General features: G+C 36.6%; 2 protein-coding genes across 17 annotated transcripts in view; both read left to right on the top strand.

The window, feature by feature from the left end:
- Positions 1–23105, top strand: part of Phcl-1 (pH-sensitive chloride channel 1) — a 310192-nt gene that overhangs the window by 146650 nt on the left and 140437 nt on the right. For all 16 annotated transcript variants that reach the window (XM_064055571.1, XM_064055572.1, XM_064055573.1 and 13 more), the window contains exon 2: positions 21198–21326. The gene's annotated coding sequence lies outside the window, so the exon portion shown is untranslated. The remainder of the gene's footprint in view (positions 1–21197; positions 21327–23105) is intronic.
- Positions 15509–16492, top strand: LOC135128893 (craniofacial development protein 2-like). The gene has a single exon (XM_064055972.1). The coding sequence runs from the start codon at positions 15509–15511 to the stop codon at positions 16490–16492; it is 984 nt and encodes a 327-aa protein (XP_063912042.1).

Raw genomic sequence — 23105 nt, forward strand, 5'->3', positions numbered from 1 at the left:
GTGAAACCTTCTCGAGCGCGCCAGATGTCTTTTTTGAATGTGAAACCTTCTCTAGGATCCCAACTATCATTTTTAAAATGTAAAACCTCGAAAGCATCAAATGTATTTTTTTAAGAATGTTAAAACCTTCTCGGGGGCCTCAAACGTGTTTTTTTTAAGAATGTGAAACCTTCTCAGGGGTCCCAACTGTCTTTTTTAAAAATGTAAAACCTTCTCGGGGGCACCAAATGTATTTTTTAAGAATATAAAATCTTCTAGGAAGCGCCAAACGTTTTTTTTTTAATTGTGAAACCTTCTCGGGGGTCTCAACTCTCTTTTATAAAAATGTAAAACCGTCTGGGGCCCGCCAAATGTTTTTTTTTTAATGCGAAACCTTGTCGGGGGTACCAACTGTATTTTTTAAGAATGTAAAATCTTCTAGGGAGCTCTAAACGTTTTTTTAAGATTGTGAAACCTTCTCGGAGGTCCCAAATGTCCTTCTTAAAAATGTAAAACCTTCTCGGGGGCCTCAAACGTGATTTTTTAAGAATGTGAAACCTTCTCGGAGGTCCCAAATGTATTTTTTAAGAATGTAAAATCTTCTAGGGGGGCTCTAAACGTTTTTTTTAGGAATGTGAAACCTTCTCGGAGGTCCCAAATGTCCTTCTTAAAAATGTAAAACCTTCTCGGGGGCCTCAAACGTGATTTTTTAAGAATGTGAAACCTTCTCGGAGGTCCCCACTGTCTTTTTTAAAAATGTAAAACCTTCTCGGGGGCACCAAATGTATTTTTTAAAAATGTAAAACCGTCTGGGGCGCGCCAAATGTCTTTTTTTAATGTGAAACTTTGTCGGGGCTTCCAACTGTCTTTTTAAAAATGTAAAACCTTCCCGAGAGCATCAAATGTATTTTTTTAAGAATGTTAAAACCTTCTCGGGGGTCCCAAATGTATTTTTTAAGAATGTGAAACTTTCTCGGGGGTCCCAACTGTCTTTTTTAAAAATGTAAAACCTTTTCGGGAGCACCAAATGTATTTTTTTAAGAATGTTAAAACCTTCTCGGGAACCCCAAACGTGTTTTTTTAAGAATATGAAACTTTCTCGAGGGCCCCAAATATCTTTCTTAAAAATATAAAACCTTCTCGGAGGTTCCAAACGTGATTTTTTAAAACTGTTAAAACCTTCTCGGGGGTCCCAAATGTATTTTTTTAAAATGTGAAACCTTCTGCGGGGTCCCAAACGTGTTTTTTTTAAGAATATGAAACCTTCTCGGGGGCCCCAAACGTGATTTTTTAAGAATGTAAAACCTTCTCGGGTGTCCCAACTGTCTTTTTTAAAAATGTAAAACCTTTTCGGGAGCACCAAATGTATTTTTTTAAGAATGCTAAAACTTTCTCGGGAACCCCAAACGTGTTTTTTTTAAAATATGAAACTTTCTGGGGGGTCCCAAATGTCTTTCTTAAAAATACAAAACCTTCTCAGGGGCCCCAACGTGTTTTTTTAAGAATATGAAACCTTCTCGGGGGTCCCAAACGTGATTTTTTAAGAATGTGAAACCTTCTCGGGGGTCCCAACTGTCTTTTTTCAAAATGTAAAACTTTCTCGGGGGTACCAAATGTATTTTTTTTAAAATGTGAAACTTTCTCGGGGGTCCCAACTGTTTTTAAACTTGTAAAATCTTCCGCGGGGGACACAAATGTCTTTTTTTTAAGAATATGAAACCTTCTCGGGGGTCCCAACCATCTTTTTTAAAAGTGTAAAACCTTCTCAGGGCGCGCCCAATGTTTTTTTCTAATGTAAAACCTTCTCAGTTGTCTCAAAGGTCGTTTTTAAAACCTACTCGGGGGGGCCCCAAACATCTTTTTTTAAGAATGTGAAACCTTCTCGGGGATCCCAACTGTCTTTTTTAAAAATGTAAAACCTTCTCGGGAGCATCAAATGTATTTTTTGGAGAATGTTAAAACCTTCTCCGGGGCCCCAAATGTATTTTTTAAGAATGTAAAATCTTCTAGGGGGCTCCAAACGTTTTTTTTTTTTAAGAATGTGAAACCTTCTCGGGGGCCCCAAACGGGTTTTTTTTAAGAATGTGAAACCTTCTCGGGGGTCCCAAATGTCTTTCTTAAAAATGTAAAACCTTCTCGGGGGCCCCAAACGTGATTTTTTAAAAATGTGAAACCTTCTCGGGGGTCCCAACTGTCTTTTTTAAAAATGTAAAACCTTCTCGGAGGTCCTAACTTTCTTTTTTAAAAATGTAAAACCGTCTGGGGCGCGCCAAATGTCTTTTTTTAATGTGAAACCTTGTCGGGGGTCCCAACTGTCTTTTTTAAAAATGTAAAACCTTCTCGAGAGCACCAAATGTATTCTTTTAAGAATGTTAAAACCTTCTCGGGAACCCTAAACGTCTTTTTTTTAAGAATGTGAAACCTTCTCGGGGGCCCTAAACGTGTTTTTTAAAGAATATGAAACCTTCTCGGAGGTCCCAAATGTCTCTCTTAAAAATGTAAAACCTTCTCGGGGGACCCAAACGTGTTTTTTTAAGAAGGTGAAACCTTCTCGGCGGTTCCAACTGTCTTTTCTAAAAATGTAAAACCTTCTCGGGGGCCCAAAACATCTTTTTTTTAAGAATGTGAAACCTTCTGGGGGTCCCAACCGTCTTTTTTAAAAATGTAAATTCGCCTGGGGCGCGCCAAATGTCTTTTTTTAATGTGAAACCTTGTCGGGGGTCCCAACTGTCTATTTTAAAAATGTAAAACCTTCTCGAGAGCATCAAATGTATATTTTTTAAGAATGTTAAAATCTTCTCGGGGGCACCAAATGTATTTTTTAAGAATGTAAAATCTTCTAGGAGGCCCCAAACATTTTTTTTAATTGTGAAACCTTGTCGGGGTTCCCAACTGTTTTTTCTAAAAATGTAAAACCTTCTCGGGGGGCTAAAATATGTTTTTTAAGAATATGAAACCTTCTCGGGGGTCCCAACTGTCTTTTTTAAAAATGTAAAACCTTCTCGGGCGCGCCAAATGTTTTTTTTAATGTGAAACCTTCTCAGGGGTCCCAACTGTCTTTTTTAAAAATATGAAATCTTCTTAGGGGTACCAAGTGTCCTTTTTAAGAATATTAGATGTTCTTGGAGCTATTACACTGTGACTACTCCAAGCTTCCATTTCTTTCGTTTCTGGGTCTTTCTTGAACTCTCCGATTTTTTCGGTCCACCAATAAATTAATTTAGTTTTTTGAGGGCGATTTTAATTGGTTCCTTTCTAATATTATATCTTATCTCATCTTTTATACTGTTTTAAATTACCCCGTCACTGTCCCTTTTATTCTCTCCTTCCTTTTCCTATCCTCCTTCTCTGTTCTACTTTCTACTACTTTCACTCTTACGATGTATTGACTGATCCTGTCCCAATCTCCTCTAAATCGGACTATCATTTCGATAATTTCCTCTGCGTTCATCTTACTCCCCATTTTCCTTTCGACTGCCTCTCTTTCTCTCCCACTTTCTACATTGAGGATTCGTATGCTAGAAGTTATATAATGGGGCTCCTAGATCAAAGTTCGAAACATTTCAGTGTAGCCAGGTTGGCCGAGCGGTCCAAGGCATTAGATTTAAGCTCTGATTCTGGAAAGGGAACGTGGGTTCGAACCCCACACCTAGCAGTTTTTTTTTTGCGTTTAAATAAAACACATTTTAATGGTATGTTATTTATTGAGGAAATATGTATAAAATTTTGAAAAACAGTCAATAACAATTTCCATTAAATCCGCTTGTGACGTTTCATTAATTTCTTAATTATAACCTGATATGTTTTCTCTTTCGGACTTTAATAACGATTTTTCAAAATTTACGGGACATTTTATTGTCATTTCTGCGAATAAATTTGGCATATTTTCTGTTTTACTTTGATTATTATATTTGAACGAGATTCGGTCACCGTTACGTACTAAAAATCCTTTTAATTCTTCTTTGTTTAAAAGTTTATTTACATATACGTTGATTTTATTGCTATTAATAATTAGATTTTCTAAAGGAAATTTGACGTTGAGTATTTTAGAGTAAATAAAATAAGTCAGTGAATTTGAGAAAGAGGTGGGCGGAGTTAAGTTTAGGTATTTCTGCAGTTAAATAAACAAACGTGAAAACTATATTAGAACACAATATTACTGATACTCCTCCTACTTGCACAAGCTCCGCCTTAATAAATCATTTGACTAGTCAGGAGAAGAGGTACGCGTTTACAGTTGTACCCAATTGTATCTACTTCATATGATTTTTTAAGATTTCTTTCTAAAGGCTGACGGCAACGTCGTTTTTCGAATAAAAATAAAAATTTTATTAAAAAATAGTTAGCCCTATATTCTATTATTTGTCAAAATAAAATCCAACTTCCGTCTCAATGCCAATAAAATGAGTCATCAAAACGGAGTAGGGGTGGGTGGGCGGAGCCACTTTTGACTTTGAGTTAAATCTTACATTCTGCCGCTTGTTAAATCAAAATTCGATTCCTATTTTACAGTAAATAAAATAAGTCAGTGAAATGGAGAAAGGAGGTGGGCGGAGTTAAGTTCAGGAATTTCTGCAGTGTTACGTGCAAACAATAGGCCCGCCCACTTACCCTCTCTTAATTCTAGTGGTAACTCTTGATATTGTTAATTAATGACCTGACCTGACCTGACCTGATCTGACTTAGCCTGATCTGACCTGACTAAATCTGGCTTGTACTGACCGCACTTTTTTTCTCATCTCTTCTATATTTGATTGGCTGAAACGTGTTCTGACTTGACTTAACCCCACCCAGATTTGAAAATAAACCAGATCACATAACAAAAATAACACTCATCTATGGCAAAAACGAATCCAGTTGTCCGTTCGTGCAGTCAATCTTCTAATCTGACATAGGCCACATATTATAAGTTAATTAATTTTGTTCTCCGGAAAGTTCGTGCGCCCTATTTTTCAAATTCGTATATCATGTTTAATATCAAAAATTAATTATAAATTTCGAAACATCATGTCCGTTTATTGGGTGACTTTTCGTTGTGTAGCAATTGCACTTCGCCGCCAGCCCCAAGATCTCCTGCCCCTTTTCATTTCATACACTTTCCCAACTCCGCCATAACCAGCCGCTCATCTTCGCTTTTTTCCCTCAGCAAAACCCCGCTGACAGCGTGACTGATGGTTTCTCAGCCCCGTTCCCGCAAATAAAGTCTCCACAAAGACGCCCTTAACCCGCGAAAAACCTTCGCCCATTCCAAAATGCCCAAATGTCTGCGCTCCTTCCCCGCTATCGATTTTCCGGGTGCTCCGGACTCGAAACAAGGCCACACGGCCAATTCCAAATTGGCTGTTTGATGTCGCTAATACGAAATTTCGCCGGAACAACTTCCGAAACTACAACTTAAGTGGTGCTGCGACCACCAATTTATTAATATCAAAGAGTCGGCCCTCGCCGGCCCACACGTCCGAATTAAAACGCCGACGACTTTTCCCGGAGAGGGTTCGCCGCCGAAAAACGCATTGAATTAAATTTCCCCTGATACTGTTCCCGAATGGTTCCCAAATCAAAGAACAAACCGGCGTCTCATCGAAGCAGACACGCGTTAGACGCTGGAAAAAGCGTGTTTATCGGAAGAATTGGCTCAATCTGGAGCCAGATGCCGGATTTAATGCGGAAGGATGTTTAAAAATTCGGGCTGTATAGTGGCCATTAAGTGCGGGGGAGATGGGGGAGTTTCCGGACGTTCTTAAGATTATTTCGGAATGAAATATTCAACACGACGATCGACCGTGATGGGAGTCTAAGTTGTGTGGTCGAGTAGTTTTGGAATTATTCCGGTCGGGGAAATTAGATCGCGTAGTTTTGGGTTATAATATACAGGGATAAAAAGAAGAATATTTTCTTTCCACCAACATTTACACTATGATTATGATATGCCATATGTTATAACTTATAAATTTCATGACATTCGATTTTATAATCCTATAGTACACAACATAGTTGCAAATGTGAATCAAAAGGAATTTCTTCATAATTTACTAGAAATATTAGTGGTATCCAGAAAAAAATGGAACGAAAAATGGCAAGAATTCTGGATTTTTTGTACTTACATCTTGCCTTTTTTTTCTTAATATACATAGCCATCTTTTCACAACAAAAATTTTAAAACAAGGTTAAAATGGTACATTTTTGTAAGGAAATATCGATTTTGCAATTATGGGGCGGCAAAATCGGCAAAATTTATACAAATTTTCCATTTTAAGCAGTTTAAGTTTTTGTTGTAAAAATAGGTCTACATATATTAAAACAAAAAGGCAAAATGTAATTCTTAGAAACTTAAAACACTCTTAAAATGGTAAATTTTTGGAAGGAAATATGGATTTTGCAATTAGGCTCCGCCCCTAGATCTGCCAACGAATGAAAACTTCATTACTATTTAGATCAGAGCAGGTAAGGGAGGGGCCTAATCTTTAACTTTATTTTTTTCTTAATATACATAGTATTCTTTGAACAACGCGATACTCAAAAATAAAGTGTGACTGCTTCCGAATCACTCCTTAACATGACTTTAAATGAGCGACCACGTGAACTGTTGACATTGAATTTCCCAAACTTGGAAATTTTTACAATTCCCGTATTAAAATCTTGCACCTGAGCTCGAAACGTAAAATAAATTTTAGAATAAAAACACCAGAAATACAGAATTAAAGGTTTTTGAGATTCTTAAAAGATGACTCAAAGTGACAAGATGACTCCAAGTTTTTTTTTTGTTACGAAAACACCAGGTCACGCAGATTTCACAAATTCTTTCAAAACCAAAATATGAGTCTCCTCCAAGATTGTTACTTTATTTAAAAACAAAAATCGCTATGGCCCCCAATTTTTTTGAAATTCTTTCCACTTCATTCAAAATTCTTCTAAATTCTTTGAAAACAGACACTAGTGATCCCAAGATTTTGAAACTTCTTCGAAATAAAAACAGACAGAATTTCAAGTTCTTTCAAAACAAACACACCTAAATTCTTTCCAAAATCTCAAGGGCTTCCGCTGTTTTATTTTTGACCGAATTGAAAAAAATGTCAGGGTCTCCTAATGCTGTTTTTTTTTTGAAAAATTTAAAACGATTTTGGAAACCCCTTGTATTAATTTTTGAAACAATTTGAAGTAATCTTGGAAATCCTTACTGTTTTTATTTTGAAAATATGTAGTTCAAAAAATCTTGAGGTTCCGATTATACTTTTTTAAGAATTTAAAATAATCTTGTGGTTCCTCTGTTTTATTTTTAACCAAATTGTTGTGAACCTCATGGGCTCCTGATGCTGTTTTGTTTTTGATAGAATACAAAAGAATCTCAATTTTTTAGAGGGTATGTCATTTTCCAAAATCAGTCTTATGTTATCAACTACTAGCCCCGCCCACCCACCCTCTATTTTCTTAGAGGGTTTATTATTTGCCCAAATCAGTCTTACCTTAGCAAGCACTAGCCCCGCCCACCCGCCCTCTGTTTTTTTAGAGAGTGTCATTTGCCAAAATCAGTCTTCTCTCAGCAAGTACTAGCTCCGCCCATCTCCCGGATTCTCATTCTAACGATTAATGTTATTTCCACTTAATATAAGATCATTCATTTTGTGGAGATAGGACAAAATCAATAACTGAAAAGAAAATAGGGTGGGTGGGCGGGGCTAATTATGTCCTTCAGTCGAGTGGGAATGAAAACTAATAATAGAATGTAGGATGTGAAAAAACCAAAAAAAGCGCTAATTTCTTAAAATAGCTATATTTCAATTGGCTATTTTGAAAAAACGGTAGGAGTTTTCGAAGAAACGAAGCCGAAAATGACTTCCAGATATCGAAATCAACAAAAGAATGTATTCAATTAATTTTCGGAAATGGTTCAAAAATGGTCGAAAATGTCAAAATTATGTTTTTCAGTCGTGTGGGAGTTATGTCATTTGCGAAAATCAGTCTTACCTTAGCAAGTACTAGCCCCGCCCACCAAGCCTCTATTTTCTTAGACGATGTCATTTGCCAAAATCCGTCTTATCCTATCAAATACTAGCCCCGCCCACCCATCCTCTATTTTCTTAGAACGTGTGTCATTGGCCAAAATCTATCTTACCTTAACCAGTACTAGCCCCGCCCATCTCCCCTATTCTCGTTCTAACGACTAATTTTATTTCCGTTTAGTATAAGATCATTCATTTTATTGAGACTGGATAGAATCAATCACTGAAAAGAAGACAGGGTGGGTGGGCGGGGCCAATTATGTTTTTCAGTCGAGTGGTAGTGAAAATTAATAATAGAATCTAAGATGTGAAAAAACCAAAAAAAAAAGCGCTAATCTATTAAAATAGCTGTATTTCAGTTGGCGATTTTCGAAAAACGAAGTCAAAAATAACTTCCAGATATTAAAATCAGCAAGAAATGTCTTCAATTAATTTTCGGAAATAGTTCAAAAATGGTCGAAAATGTCAAAACTGCCAAAATCAGTCTTATCTCATCAAATACTAGCCCCACCCACTCACTCTTTATTTTCTTAGAGGGTATGCCATTTGCCAAAATCACTGTTGGTTGATCAAATACTAGCCCCGCCCACACACCCTCTATTTTCTTATAGAGGATGTCATTTGCCCAAATCAGTCTTATTTCAGCAAGCAGTAGCCCCGCACGCCCGCCCGCCCTGTTTTTTCTTAGAGAGTGTCATTTGCTAAAATCAGTCTTATCTCAGCAAGTACTAGCCCCGCCCATCTTCCGTATTCTCATTCGAACGACTACTTTTATTTCCATTTAGTATAAGATCATTCATTTTGTTGAGATTGGATAAAATCAATCACTGAAAAAAAGACAAGGTGGGTGGGCGGGGCTAATTATGTTCTTCAGTCGAGTGGGAGTGAAAACTAATAATAGAATCTAGAATGTGAAAAAACCAAAAAAAGTGCTAATCTCTTAATATACCTGTATTTCATTTGGCAATTTTGGAATAACGGTAGGAGTTTTCGAAGAAACGAAACCGAAAATGACTTCCAGATATGGAAATCAACAAAAAAATGTCTTCAATTAATTTTCGGAAATAGTTCAAAACTGGTCGAAAATGTCAAAAGTGCCAAAATCAGTCTTATCTTATCAAATTTTAGCCCCGCCCACCCACCCTCTATTTTCTTAGACGATGTTATTTGCCAAAATCTGTCTTATCTTATCAAGTACTAGCCCCGCCCGTCCACCCTCTATTTTTTTAAACGATGTTATTTGCCAAAATCCGTCTTATCCTATCAAATACTAACCCCGCCCACCCACCCTCTATTTTCCTAGAGTGTATGTCATTTGCCAAAATCAGTCTTATTTTAGCAAATACTAGCTCCGCCCACCTGTCTTATTCTCATTTAACGACTAATTTTCTTTCCGTTTAGTATAAGATCATTTCATAGAGATTGGATAAAATCAATCGCTGAAAAGAAGACAGGGTGGGTGGGCGGGGCTAATGATGTTCTTCAATCGAGTGGGAGTGAAAACTAATAATAGAATCTAGGATGTGAAAAAAACAAAAAAAAGTGACGATCTCTTAAAATAGCTGTATTTCAATTGGCGATTTTGGAAAAACGGAAGGAGTCTTCGAAGAAACGAAGCCGAAAATGACTTCCAGATATTGAAATCTATAGGAAAATAGCTTCAATTAAGTTTCGGAAATAGTTCAAAACTGGTCGAAAATGTCAAAAGTGCCAAAATCAGTCTTATCTCATCAAATACTAGCCCCGCCCACCCGCCTTCTATTTTCTTAGCTGGTGTCATTTGCCAAAATCAGTGTTATCTTTTCAAGTACTAGCCCCACCCACCCACCCCCTATTTTCTTAGACGGTATTAATGTCAAAAATCCGTCTTATCCTATCAAATACTAGCCCCTCCCACCCACCCTCTATTTTCTTAGAGAGTATGTCATTTGCCAAAATCAGTATTACCTTAGCAAGTACCAGCCCCACCCACCCGCCCCCTATTTTGTTAGAGGGTGTCATTTGCCAAAATCAGTCTTATCTTATCAAATACTAGCCCCGCCCACCCACCCTCTATTTTATTAGAGGGTATGTCATTTGCCAAAATCACTCTTATCTAAGCAAGCACTAGCCCCGCCCACTCATCTTCTATTTTCTTGGAAGGTATGTCATTTGCCAAAATCAGTCTTATCTTAGCAGCTCTAGCCCCGCCCAACTGCCATCTATTTTCTTAGAGTGTATGTCACTTGCCAAATTCAGTCTTATTTTAGCAAATACTAGCCCCGCCCACCTCTCCTACTCTCATTCTAACGATTTTATTTCCGTTTAGTATAAGATCATTTCATTGAGATTGGATAAAATCAATCACTGAAAAGGAGACAGGGTGGGTGGGCGGGGCTAATGATGTTCTTCAGTCGAGTGGGAGTGGAAACTAATAATAGGATATGAAAAAACTGAAAAAAGCGCCAATCTTTAAAAATAGCCGTATTTCAATTAGCGATTTTGGAAAAACGGTAGGAGTTTTCGTAGAAACGAAGCCGAAAATGATTTCTAGATATTAAAATTTACAGGAGAATGTCTTCAATTAATTTTCGGAAGTAGTGGAAAAGTGGTCGAAAATGTCAAAAGTGCCAAAATCAGTCTTATCTTATCAAATACTGTTTTTAATTTTTCGTAGAGAAATAAGCATTTTGCAGTTAAGCTCCGCCTTCTTGACTTCCGGCGAATAAAACAAACCATCACAATTGAGATAGGGCGGGTGGGTGGGGCTTATATTTTGCCTCCTTAATATACATAGTCGTCTTTTCAGAACAAAAAACTTAAATCATGTTTACAATGGTAAATTCTTGTAGACAAATATGGATCTTGCAATTAACCGCGCCCCTCGATCTGACAACGGATGAAAAATTCATCACAATTGAGAATTGAGATCATTGAAGGTATGGGTGCGGTCTAATCGTCGACTTCATTTTTTTCTGAATATACGTAGTATTTTCTGAACAACACGATACTCTAAAACATGTTTTTAAACTCTCGTAGAGACACAAGGATTTTGCAGTTAAACTCCGCCTTCTTGGTTCACGACGAATAAAAAAATCATCACAATTGAGATTGGGTGGGTGGGCGGGGCTTATATTTTGCCTTCCTTCTCTTAATATACATTGCCATCTTTTCACAACACGAGAGTTGAAACATGGTTAAAATGCTGCATTTTGGCAAGGAAATAATTGCACCCGCCCTATCACAATTGTGATGATTTTTTTTATTCGTCGTGAGCCGAGTAATTGTAAAATTTTTATTTTTCTACAAGAAATAAAGGACATGTTTTTAATAACGTGTTATTCAAAGAATACTACGTATATTAAGAAAAAAAGCCAAAATATAAACCCCGCCCACCCACCCCATCTCAATTGTGATGATATTTTTCATTCTTAGAAAGTTAAAACACATTTAAAATGGTAATTTTTGTAAGGAAATATGAATTTTTTGCAATTAGGCTCCGCCCCTAGGTCTGCGAACTAATGAAAACTTCATTACTATTTAGGTCAGGAACGGTATGGGTGGGGCTTATCCTCTAACTTTAATTTTTTCTTCATATACATAGTATTTTTTGAATAACACACTACTCAAAAATATGTCTTTCTTGTAGGGAAATAATAAGGATTTTGCAATTAAATTCCGCTCTTTTGTGTCTTGACAATAAAAAAAACATCAGTATTGAGATAGGGCGGGTGAGCGGGGCATTTATTTTGCCTTTTTCTTAAGATATGTAGTCGTCCTTTCAGAACAATGTTTAAAATGGTAAATTCTTGTATACAAATATGGATCTTGCAATTAAGCCCCGCCCCTCGATCTGACAACGAATGAAAAATTCATCACAATTGAGAATTGAGATAGGGGCGGGTGTGGGTGGGGTTTAATCTTTGGCTTGTTTTTTTCTTAATATACATAGTATTCTTTCAACATCTGAGCTGACCTGAGCCAAGAGGTTATTAAAGGTAATTAATTAGACTGATAATCTCCGAAACTACTGGACCGATTGTTGTCAAATTTTAAGGAGCATCATATAGATGGTAAAACGCTAATCACAATTTGGCTAATCATCGCCATCAAAAATTTGATGACGTCATTTCATAATTGTACATAGTAAATAGGTATTAAATTGATTAAAATAACATAGTCCTATATGTGTAGTTTATAAATCCGTGTTGAATTTTTACCCGTACAAAAAAAAATTAACATCAACGTTTGAGAACTATCTTAATTAATCAACTAAATAGAAAATGTATACAAAAAGATCTCTGAAATTTTAACAAGACAAAATGTCTAATTTCGAAATTCTTTTGATTGTACTTGAAGCATCTGACCTGACTTTATTCCATTAGAAATAATAAAAAAATTCCTCAAAAGAAACAAAATTTGCAAGCTCGCCAACTGCTTGAAACTAAAATATACAGCAAAATCCACTCTCGTCAGTAAAGAAAACACAAAACCCATACACTAAAACAACGACTTCCAGAAGCGTGTTCGTGCGATATGATCAAGAAATTCCTGCAAATTCATACTGTTTGTTAAATGTGGAAACTCCCTAACCGCTACGTTTTTCCGGTGTCTGCATTATTTACGACCAGAATGGGTAGTTCTTAGTGCCGTCGTCTACAGTAATAGATTCTTGGGTAATTATTTATTAAACTAGACTTAGTAATAGAGTCACTTGAAATAGAGCCAGCTGCTAAAAGTTATAACAGCTTGGCGCGCAATTTTAGTCGCAAAAAGAAAGCTTTATTATAGTTTCGACTTATTTGTCGATTTTAAAACAAGTTGTACATCGTTTTAATTAACAAGCACCCCGCTGCCATAAAGGACAGCTTTGGGAGAGATTAAATTTGGTTCATAACATTTACAAACGCAGATTAATTAAAAGTTGTGTTAGGGTATTCAGAAATTAAGATTTTTTGTATAATCTTCTCTTTGTTGCTGTAACGCGCCCATTTTATTTCTGTAATTAATGCTTGTCAAGGGAAAGGAAATTAAATAATCAGTCGCATAAACTAGGCTTTGGTTTTAGCTTGCGCTGAACTATCCTCAAGCAACAAAATCGTGTTTAAGAGAATAAGAAAATTTAAATCGAAATTTTCACTTAAACGTTAACTATCTCACAAGTCACAAGCAAGAACCAGCATCTCCGCTGGACACTCTATCCACACATTTAAATTTTTTTAGACTCGCAAAGTTGTTTAACCAAACTTGAAGCGACAGTGCAAACTAAGTAAGTTCTGAAGAAGCTTTCCAGACTGGAAATCCCTCTCGGTCCAATATTTCCATACCGTCTACGTTTCTGTTGGAACTAGTTACAATGCAGAAACTGTTCCAAAAAAACCCTAAACTATCACGTTCCACGTCGCTCAAAAATCGAATTCAGCTGAAATGCTCCTTTTTCAGCAGAAAAATTTTATCATCCTCTCGAAGGTCGTTCTTTTTCTCCGAGATTAGCAAAAGTTTGCGCGTTTTAGCATCCGAACAATACGGCAAAGCTCGAATAATGACAAAGTTTCCTCCGTCACGTGCATTGTTCTGGCAGATCTGCTCAAAGCCAACAACTTACGGTCAAGTTAATTAAGTTCCGAAGACAATTCAGGAGTATCGGCTTTCACCGAGACGGTCATAAATAATTCATTCCTGGCGTATCGACATCAAAAGCTGGCTTGAGTACGCCGTGACAGTTTGAATGGTATTGAATATGAGTCGACGCTAAAATCTGAATAAGATATCGGCGGCGAGAATGGCTTGTAAAATCTGTCAATACATTATGTTGGAATCAGTAACCGGTCCGCACATAGACGAGCTTTTCATCCGGCGTACGTCTGCATGTATACGTTTACAAAATTGATAAGATCTGCTTGAGAATTACATTTCCTTGGAGACTCATGGAAAACGTCAACTACTGTTTTATAGGGCCGTGATACGGCTACTCATTTATTTATAGTGAAAAGCGCCTGCTTAAGGGAAACGAGAGGTTGCGGTATTTTGTTACTTCCCGAGCGTAAGCAGAGGAAGTATTGTAATCGAGTCCATCGGCCGACTCTCTACTTTTACATTTTCTCGATCTTTCATGATCATGACCCCTAGAAGACGAAGAAATAGGTCTGCCATTTCCGTCTGCTGTCCGTCTGTCCGTCTGTCAGTCTGTCTGCCGTCCCGGATTTTTATTAGACAGATAATCTCCGAAAGTACTGGACCGATTGTTGTGAAATTTTGTACTTATATTAGGAATATCATGTAGATGGTAAAACGCTAATCAAAATTTATCTAATCATCCCCTCCACTAATGCGATGACGTCATTTCAAAATTGTACATAGTAAATGGGTCTTAAATTGTATAGTCCTACACATGCTATATAGTGCCCGATTTTTTAACAAAAATCGATGTTTTAACAAATCGGGCACTATATAGTATAAAAGAATTTTGGAATTGTGACTTTGGTAAAATATAGTTTTAAGATTTTGGTAATTTGTATTCGCTGACCTATGATTATGTATAGAAGTACGGTCCTGACTACGATAAGCAGAACGCGCTCTGAAATCCAAACTCGAAAATCGAGAGATATCGAGCGTCAAAAGCGAAAGAAAAGTAGTGGAAAACAAAGAAATGAAGTGGAATAAGAATAAGAAGCACCAAGAAGTGTAAGGACAGCAATTATTAAGGAAAGTGTAGAATCAAAAGACCCTACACAGGAACGTACTAGATACACAGGAAGCAAGAAAGTGGGCTAGGGAAAGCTAAACGGGAATCCTGAACCAGAAAAAGGACACAAACTAGCAATAGAAGAACAAGACAACCAGAAACGAAAAAGAGAAACCTCCTTTTCACCATCACCGGAAGGTCAAAGAGTACAGAGGAAGCAGAAGAGGGTACAAGCAGGAGCCATGGACGAAGTAAAGAATATGTTCAAAACGTTAATGGAGGAAATCGCAGAAATGAAAAGAGACCAAAGAGCATACCAAACAGAAGTAACAACACTAAGAGAAGAAAACCAAAGACTGACCGAAAGATTAGAGAGAGTGGAGCAACACTTAGAAAAACTGGAAAAAGCAGAAAGGAGAAACAACATCGTAATCAAAGGAGGGAAAATACAAGGAAGCGAAATAACAGCAGAGGTTGAAGAACTCCTAAAAAATAAGGTCGGAATCCAAACTAAGATACAAGACGCAAGATTAGTCAGCGAAAAATACGACATAGTAGTAGCAAAGATAGAGAACTGGGACACAAAAAGAGCAATCTCGAAACAGAAGAACAAATTAAAAGGATCAAAAACGTTTATTGAAGACGATTACACCAAACAAGAGAGCGAGATACAGAAGAAAATAAGAGGAATAGCAGCAGCAGAAAAAGGGAAAGGAGTCGAGGCAAAAGTAGGGTACAAAAAGATGATATGGGCAGGAGAAGTCTGGCATTGGGACACTAAATTAGACAAATTAGTGAAAGCACCGTCGCACCCCAAAGAAAATCCAAAAAACTAACAGAGGAAGAAACCACACACCGGAAAACAATGACGACGTATGCAAAGCTCATGGATGACCCGATAGGAATTACGAAGAGAAAGAAAAACCCGAAAATTATAATAGGAACATGGAATGTTCGAGGAACATATAGCGAAGGAAAACTCAAACAAATAGTTCAAGAATTACAAAGGTATAATATAGATGTAGCAGCTATACAAGAGACGAAACAAAAAGGCAAATTCATCACTGAAATAGACAACTACATAATATTTAATAGCGGAATTGACAACAGAGAACTAGGAACAGGATTCATGGTAAAGAAGAGCCTGAAAGGAGCAGTAATTACCTTCAAACCAATCTCAGAAAGAATGAGCTATATAAGATTGAGAAGTAAGTACAGGAAAATAAGCCTAGTGAATATACATGCACCGACTGAAGAGAAAGATATAGAAGTAAAAACAGAATATTACGAAGAACTAGAAAGAGAATATGTGAAAATACCAAAGCATGACATTAAAATGGTTATAGGAGACGCCAATGCAATGATAGGTAAAGAGAATTGCTACAGGCCAACAATCGGGAAAGAAAGCAAACACCAAAAAACGAATCAAAATGAAGAAAAACTGATAGAGTTTGCAGAAGAAAATAAAATGGTAGTCAAAAGCACCTTCTTTGCGCAGAAAGAGATCTACAAAGGCACATGGATGTCACCTGACGGAAAAACGGTCAACCAAATAGACCACATACTGGTAGAAAGGAGAGATGCCCAACTAATAACCAGATTAAGAAGCTACAGGGGAGCAGAAGCGAATTCAGACCACTTTCTAGTAAGAGCAGACCTCAAACAAGAAATACCGAAGCAAAAAGAAGGAAAGAAGACGCAACGTGATATAAATGTAAACAAACTTAAGAAAGCTGAAGCACAACAGGAATACGAACAAAAGATGAATGAGAGAATAAGATCAACAGAGCAAGACATACCTATAGAAGAGAGGTGGAAAGAACTACAAGAGAACATATGGAAGACCTAGGAAGAAGTACTAGGGTTCGTCAAAAAAGACAACAAAAATAGAAACGAATGGTTTGATGAGGAATGTGGAAAAGCAATAGAAGCGGGGAGGTCAGCCAGACAGAAATATCTAAAATCAAAAAATGAGAAGAACCAAAAAGATTACCTAGAAAAAAGGAAAGAGTACAAGAAGATATGCAGAAATAAGAAACGAGCAAAGATGGAAGAACAAATACGACAAATAGAAGAAAACTTTAACAAGAATGAAATAAGGAACTTCTACCAGGACGTGAAAAAAGAGAAAAGAGGCTATCAACCACGAGTAATATATTGTAAAGACAAGGACGGCAACCTGATAGGAGACAAACAAGCAAGAATAAAACGATGGGCAGAATACTTTGAAGAGCTGCTAAACGAACAGGATACACAGCAAGATACGAACGAAAGAGTGAACGAGTCGGATGACCCAGATGAAACAATAGAAATTGACGAAGGAGAGATCAGAGAAACACTAAGGCAGATAAAAAACAACAAAAGTCCTGGTAGAAACGGAATAAAGGCGAGATGCTAAAGTACGGAGGAGAAGCAGTATAATCAGAGATACATCGACTAGTGCTAGAATGTTGGAAGGAAGGAAAAATGCCAGAACAATGGAGTGAAGCAGTACTTTGCCCGATATTTCAAAAAGGAGATATTACGAAATGCGAAAATTGTCGCGGAATAGCGCTGCTAGAAGTAACGTATAAGGTAATGGCCACTTGCATCAACCGAAGACTAAGGCAGCATATGGAAAAAATAGTTTAGGAAAAATAGATCTACTGTAGACCAGATATTTATATTGAAGCAACTACAAGAAGTACATTACGAACAGGGAATCAACTTATATCTGCTGTTCATAGACTTTAAAAAAGCCTATGACACGGTTAACAGGAAAGAACTGCTAGAAGCCATGAAAGAACTGGGAGTCCCAAGAAAACTAATAAAACTGACAAAGATGACCCTGCAGAGCACCAGAAACAGAATCAGGATAAATGGTCTGTTGTCAGAACCATTCCAAGTAAGAACAGGACTCCGGCAAGGAGATCCAATATCAACTACCCTGTTCAATCTAGTACTCGAAGCAATAATAAGGAGAAGTGGCATCCACAGAACGAGCACGATATACGAAAAAAGACACCAAAATATAGCCTTTGCAGATGACGTGACATGTATAACGAGAACAGAAGCAGAAATGAAGAAAATGACAAAAAATCTAATCAGAGAAGCGAAACGAATGGGTTTAGCAATCAACCAAGAGAAAACGAAGTGTATGAAGATGGAAACAAAACAAATCCCAGCAAAACCACTGAAAGTAACTACAGAAGAAGGAACAACATACGAATTCGAAGAAGTAAATAGGTTCAAATATCTAGGAGTAGTAATTACAAACAAAAACGAAATGAACGAAGAGAAAGAAGAACGGATCGCGAAAGCAAACAAGAGTGTAGGAAGATTAAACAGATTTCTGAGGAGTAAGAATGTAACACGACGAACAAAGAAACAAGTATATAAGACAATAGTAAGACCTACAGTCCTGTACGCTAGTGAAACATAGACGCTAACGAACCAAAAGGAACAGAATTTGGAAGTATGGGAACGCAAGATACTACGAAAGATATATGGAGGTATAAAAGAACTAGACCAATGGAGAAGAAAAACAAACCGAGAGATCGAGGAAATATACGGAGAACCAACAATCACGAGATAATCAGAGCACAGAGACTAAGATGGCTAGGCCACGTCGGAAGAGCACCAGAGGAAAGGACAATCGGGAAAGTATTAGACCGCCTAAAAGGAGGAAAGAAAAAGAGAGGAAGGCCAAAACTGAAATGGATAGACGATGCTCGAAAAGATCTTCGAAACTTAGGCATTGAAGATTGGAGATCCAAAGCAGCCGACAGGAACAAATGGAAAATTATTGTAAAAAAAGCCCAGGGCCTTTAAGGCCTGCAGAGCTGAATTATATAAATGGGTCTTAAATTGTACAAAATAGCATAGTCCTACACATGCTATATAGTGCCCGATTTTTTAACAAAAATCGATTTTTAACAAATCGGGCACTATATAGTATAAAAGAATTTTGGAATTGTGACTTTGGTAAAATATAGTTTTAAGATTTTGGTAATTTGTATTCGCTGACCTGTGCAAAACATGTATGTATTATGTATTATGCACCAATAAACTCAATTTCAATTTCAATTTCAATTACAATTCAATTTCAATTACAATTCAATTTCAATTTCAATTTCAATTTCAATTTCAATTTCAATTTCAATTTCAATTTCAATTTCAATTTCAATTTCAATTTCAATTTCAATTTCAATTTCTATTTCAATTTCAATTTCAATTTCAATTTCAATTTCAACTTCAATTTCAATTTCAATTTCAATTTCACATGTAGTTTACGAGTCCTAATTGAGTTTATACCCGAAACGTCCAGATTTTTGGAAAAAAATCAAAATTATAAAACAACATTTTGCAATTTAATTTTGACTCTGCTAACCCGAATGTTTTAATATGTTGCAGATGTTTTAAGGCTCTAAAGAGCATCATAAATCTTTAGTCAAAATATATTTGGTTATCCCCTCCAAAAACTTGATGACGTCAGCTCAAAAGTTTGCCGAATAAATCCTGTCTAAAATGTACAAAATATGATGCGTCTGTACTTGTGATACATCACTCCGTTCATATTTTTTGGATTTGCATATACACGGTGACTCAAAAAAATTAATGAATGCGCAAAATTTATTTTACTGATTTACTCAGGAACTACAAGACCGAATGGTTTGAAATCTTAAAGATGTTTTAAAATTATCATAAGCATGGTAAATTTTTGATCAAAATGTACTTGGTCGTCCCCCCTAAAAAATTTATGACGTCATTACAAAATTTTGCTGAATAAATCCTATCTAAAATGTACAAAATATGGTGAGTCTCTTGTTGTGATTTATCATTCCATTCAAATTTTTTCGATTTGCATATACAGGGTGACTCAAAAAAATTAATGAATGCGTCAATTTATTTATCGATTTAATCAAGAATTACAAAACCGAATGCTTTGAAATCTTGCAGATATTTTAAAGTTATCATAAGCATGGTAAACTTTTGTTCAAAATGTATTTGTTCATCCCCCCTAAAAAAATTGATGACGTAACCCCTAAATTTTGCTGAATAATTCCTATAATTCATTTTCCCGAAAATTTGGGAATACAATAATTTTATTCTTAGTATTACACTACATCTATCTCAACTGATATACGTGTCCTTGCAAAAATGTTGATGACCTTATCGCAATTTTTTTTTAAATTCCCACTACAAAAATGTTATGAGACAAAAAAACATAATAGGCATGCAGTCGTCAAGTTTCCGATAGCGAGGGAAGTACTGTCTAAACTCTTTAGACCAATTTTTTTTTGTTATAAACGGGCGCTTAAGACGGCTGAAATTTTTAACAAATGGAAATGAAACCGGAAAATTCACCAATTCAATCAAAAACTTTAGAGATTAATCTGGGTATTATCCATACCCGGATCACCGATACTTGTGAAGAATGATTTAGAGCCAGGGTGAGTCCCTGAGGATCGACCGAATTTGTTCGATTTTCGTAGAGATATTGTGTAAAAAGTCCAAATTAGTAACCGTTGACCTGTGTATGTAAGATTCGTTTGACGTATAACCACAAACACTTGAATTTAACCTTGTTGTTATTGCTGAAAGGACATTTTTCCGCTGTAAGTAAGTAATCCTTATCTCTTCCGTCGTACCTTTTCAATCGCCGTCGATTTAAATACAAACTGTCTGCAGCTGCGACGTTCCCCAACCTCTTCCCGTTCAGTCTTGATTTTTATCTAGGATGTTCCTAGCAAAAAGCGGCGTCGCTTTCCTTCAGCCGTGCGCTTGAGCAAGATTCATCGCGATAATGTTGGTGCAGACAAATTTTTGACACAAACATAAATTATGCTCCTGGCCTGGCTCTGTGCCATTTTTCTTTGTCTTAAGGAATAAAAATTCATATTGAGGGAGTTGTTTTGCGTCAACACTACGGATGTTGACGACGTCCTACTTCCGCAATCGGTATTTTATTGGCCGGAAAATATTTATGGGGGATTATTAAGTAATTGCACTATAGTGTTCTAATATTTTATCTTTATGGAGGGGAGGATGCGCGTTTTTTATGGTTTACGAGCGGGACGTGTTGCATAGCAGAATGGAATATTCAGAAAGTATTAAAATAGTGGAGGATTCCGGGTGGTTTGGTTTACGAGGTGCCGGTTTGCAACTGAGCGTAAATACATATCTTGAGTAATGGGTAAAAAGCGGATTTTAGGCTAAACCTGACCTAAACATCTCCCACTTGCCGGGCGAATGCCTTGACCACTAGGCTACAGAGCGGCTTATCTTTACGACAAACATTTATGTACACCCAGCATATCGCCCACACGAATCGCAGTAAAGCTTAGTTTGCCAGGAGCCTTGTCGACGTTTTTTTCAAGTAAATTAATTTACGCGTCTGTAGCAAGATGGACTTCAGAGAATAGCGAGAACTTGAGCGCCTCGTTGCCCTTCAGCAATACCGACTTGCCTAACAAAATTACACCGCTATTCGCCATACCAAAAGGGACTATTACGTATTTGTACTAATTTATATTTCTCCATTTTAACGTTATTATAGTTCATGATTCTTCCAGGGTTTATGGCGTTGGACCACCTGGATGGAATGCCGGAGGTGCCGTTCTCGGGAAGGCGGTGAGATGCTGCAAGACGCCAGTCACGTGGGCTGAGCTCACCGCACTCAGCGCCGCCATATCTCTGGGAAGGTAGGGAACATGATTAGATTATTCCGTATCAACCTTAGCAGGAGAAAGAAAAAGCCAGCGCGCCCCATTATAGAATTTCACTGTTCCGATGGAAACAGACAGCTAAAATTCTGCAGCAGCGCAAACTTATCGTCATTTCATATTTCCAAAACTTCCGCCCGGATAAAACAACAGCGATTCCGGAGAAAGAAGAAAAATAAAGCGGGGAAAACGATTCGTGTCTGCAGCAGGGCTAAATGAAATTTTGGACGAGTGTGTTTGCAACAAATGCGGAAGTGGGGGGGGGGATTCACCTTTGTAGCAGGGGATTTTAGTTCAATGACGTTTTCCTAGAAGTTACTTTATTTTTAATAGTTATTTGGGTGCTTTGAAACATAGTTTGTCGACTGATAAAATTGGCGCTTTAGAATCAATTTTATGGCGTCTGCTACTGAAACGCAGGTGTTTACGGTTCAAAATATCGAGTTCCATATTATCCAGTCTAGTAAAGATGTAATGGAAATTAGATACACAATTTTTCGAAAAATTTTCAGTTCGTTTGTAAAACTTGTCTTTCACATCATTAATAAAAAAATAAAATAATATGGGATCAGTGTGACCCTTGACGCACTCTTCATAACATCTTTAGACAAATATTGGATTTTACTCCATTCACCACAACAACTTGTACCCGATCACATAAGTGATTTCGACCATGATAACAGAGGATCGCTTATAGTTATTACTTCTAATTTAAACATTAAAACTTCTATAACAAACCTAAACAAAGATAAAATATCAAAGATAATGGTATTGAACATTTTTGAAAAACCAAACCTGTGAAAGCTTAAAATTGTAAAAAAGCCTAAAAATATAAGAAGCTACAAAAAAGCTATTAAAAATGGGGAAAAATGAATTTAAAAAAAAAAATGGAACCAAAAAAGGCTCCATCAAAAGCAACAAAAAGCTAGCAAGAGTGACAACAAATCCATAAAAAATGCAGAAAAATCAACTAAAAAACGAACTAAAAAAAGCTACAAAAAGTGATAAAAAATGCAACAAAAAACTCAAAAAGGGCACAACAAAATACGATCAAAAGTGGCAAAAAATGCGTCAAAAAAACGTAAAGACGGCAAATTTTTGTTGTTGGCAGCTGATCCCAGGTTGATAGAAAAAAAAAACTAACAATATAACTGGCCAATAACGACCGATAAGAAATGGACAAAAAATCAGGAAGGGGGCTAAAAAACGACAAAAAACTAAAAAGGAATTAAAGAAATGGAGAAAAGCAAAGAGGCAATAAAACAAATTAAAAACCTGCAAAAAGCGGAGCAAAAAAACAACAAAAAAAGGATAATAAAAAGGGATTAAAAAAAAGAAAAGTCAATAAAAGGGACCCAACTGTAAAAAAACATATAAAAAAGAGGAAAAAGTACAAAAAAGCGCTAAAAAGGGTCCTAAAATAAGCGACAAAAAAAAAGGCGATAAAACAAGGTAAATAATCACTAAAAACCGTAACAAAAAAAAAGAGTAAAATAAAATGCGATATAAAGGGATAAAAAAGTGGAAAAATTACGACAAAAAAGAAAAAAAAGCCCTTAAAGAAGGTAGAAATACAAGTTATAAAAAGGTGCCAAAAAACGTGGCAAAGATACAATATTAAAAAAAATCATAAAGAAAATGTCAAAAAAAGAGAGAAAAAAAGAAGACAAAAACGGAATGAAAAAGCGACGGAAAAGGGAAAAACCCCACAAAAAAGTATCAAAAGTAGACGATAAAAGAGGGACAAAAAAAGGAAAA

Source organism: Zophobas morio, unplaced genomic scaffold (genome assembly GCF_036711695.1).
Source record: "Zophobas morio isolate AGI-343-1 ecotype UQ-CSIRO unplaced genomic scaffold, CSIRO_AGI_Zmor_V1 ptg000014l, whole genome shotgun sequence".
Classification (NCBI taxonomy): domain Eukaryota; kingdom Metazoa; phylum Arthropoda; class Insecta; order Coleoptera; family Tenebrionidae; genus Zophobas; species Zophobas morio.

Excerpts from the sequence above, each read along its gene's own strand:
- LOC135128893 (XM_064055972.1), top strand. The coding sequence starts at position 15,509 with ATGACGACGTATGCAAAGCTCATGGATGACCCGATAGGAATTACGAAG.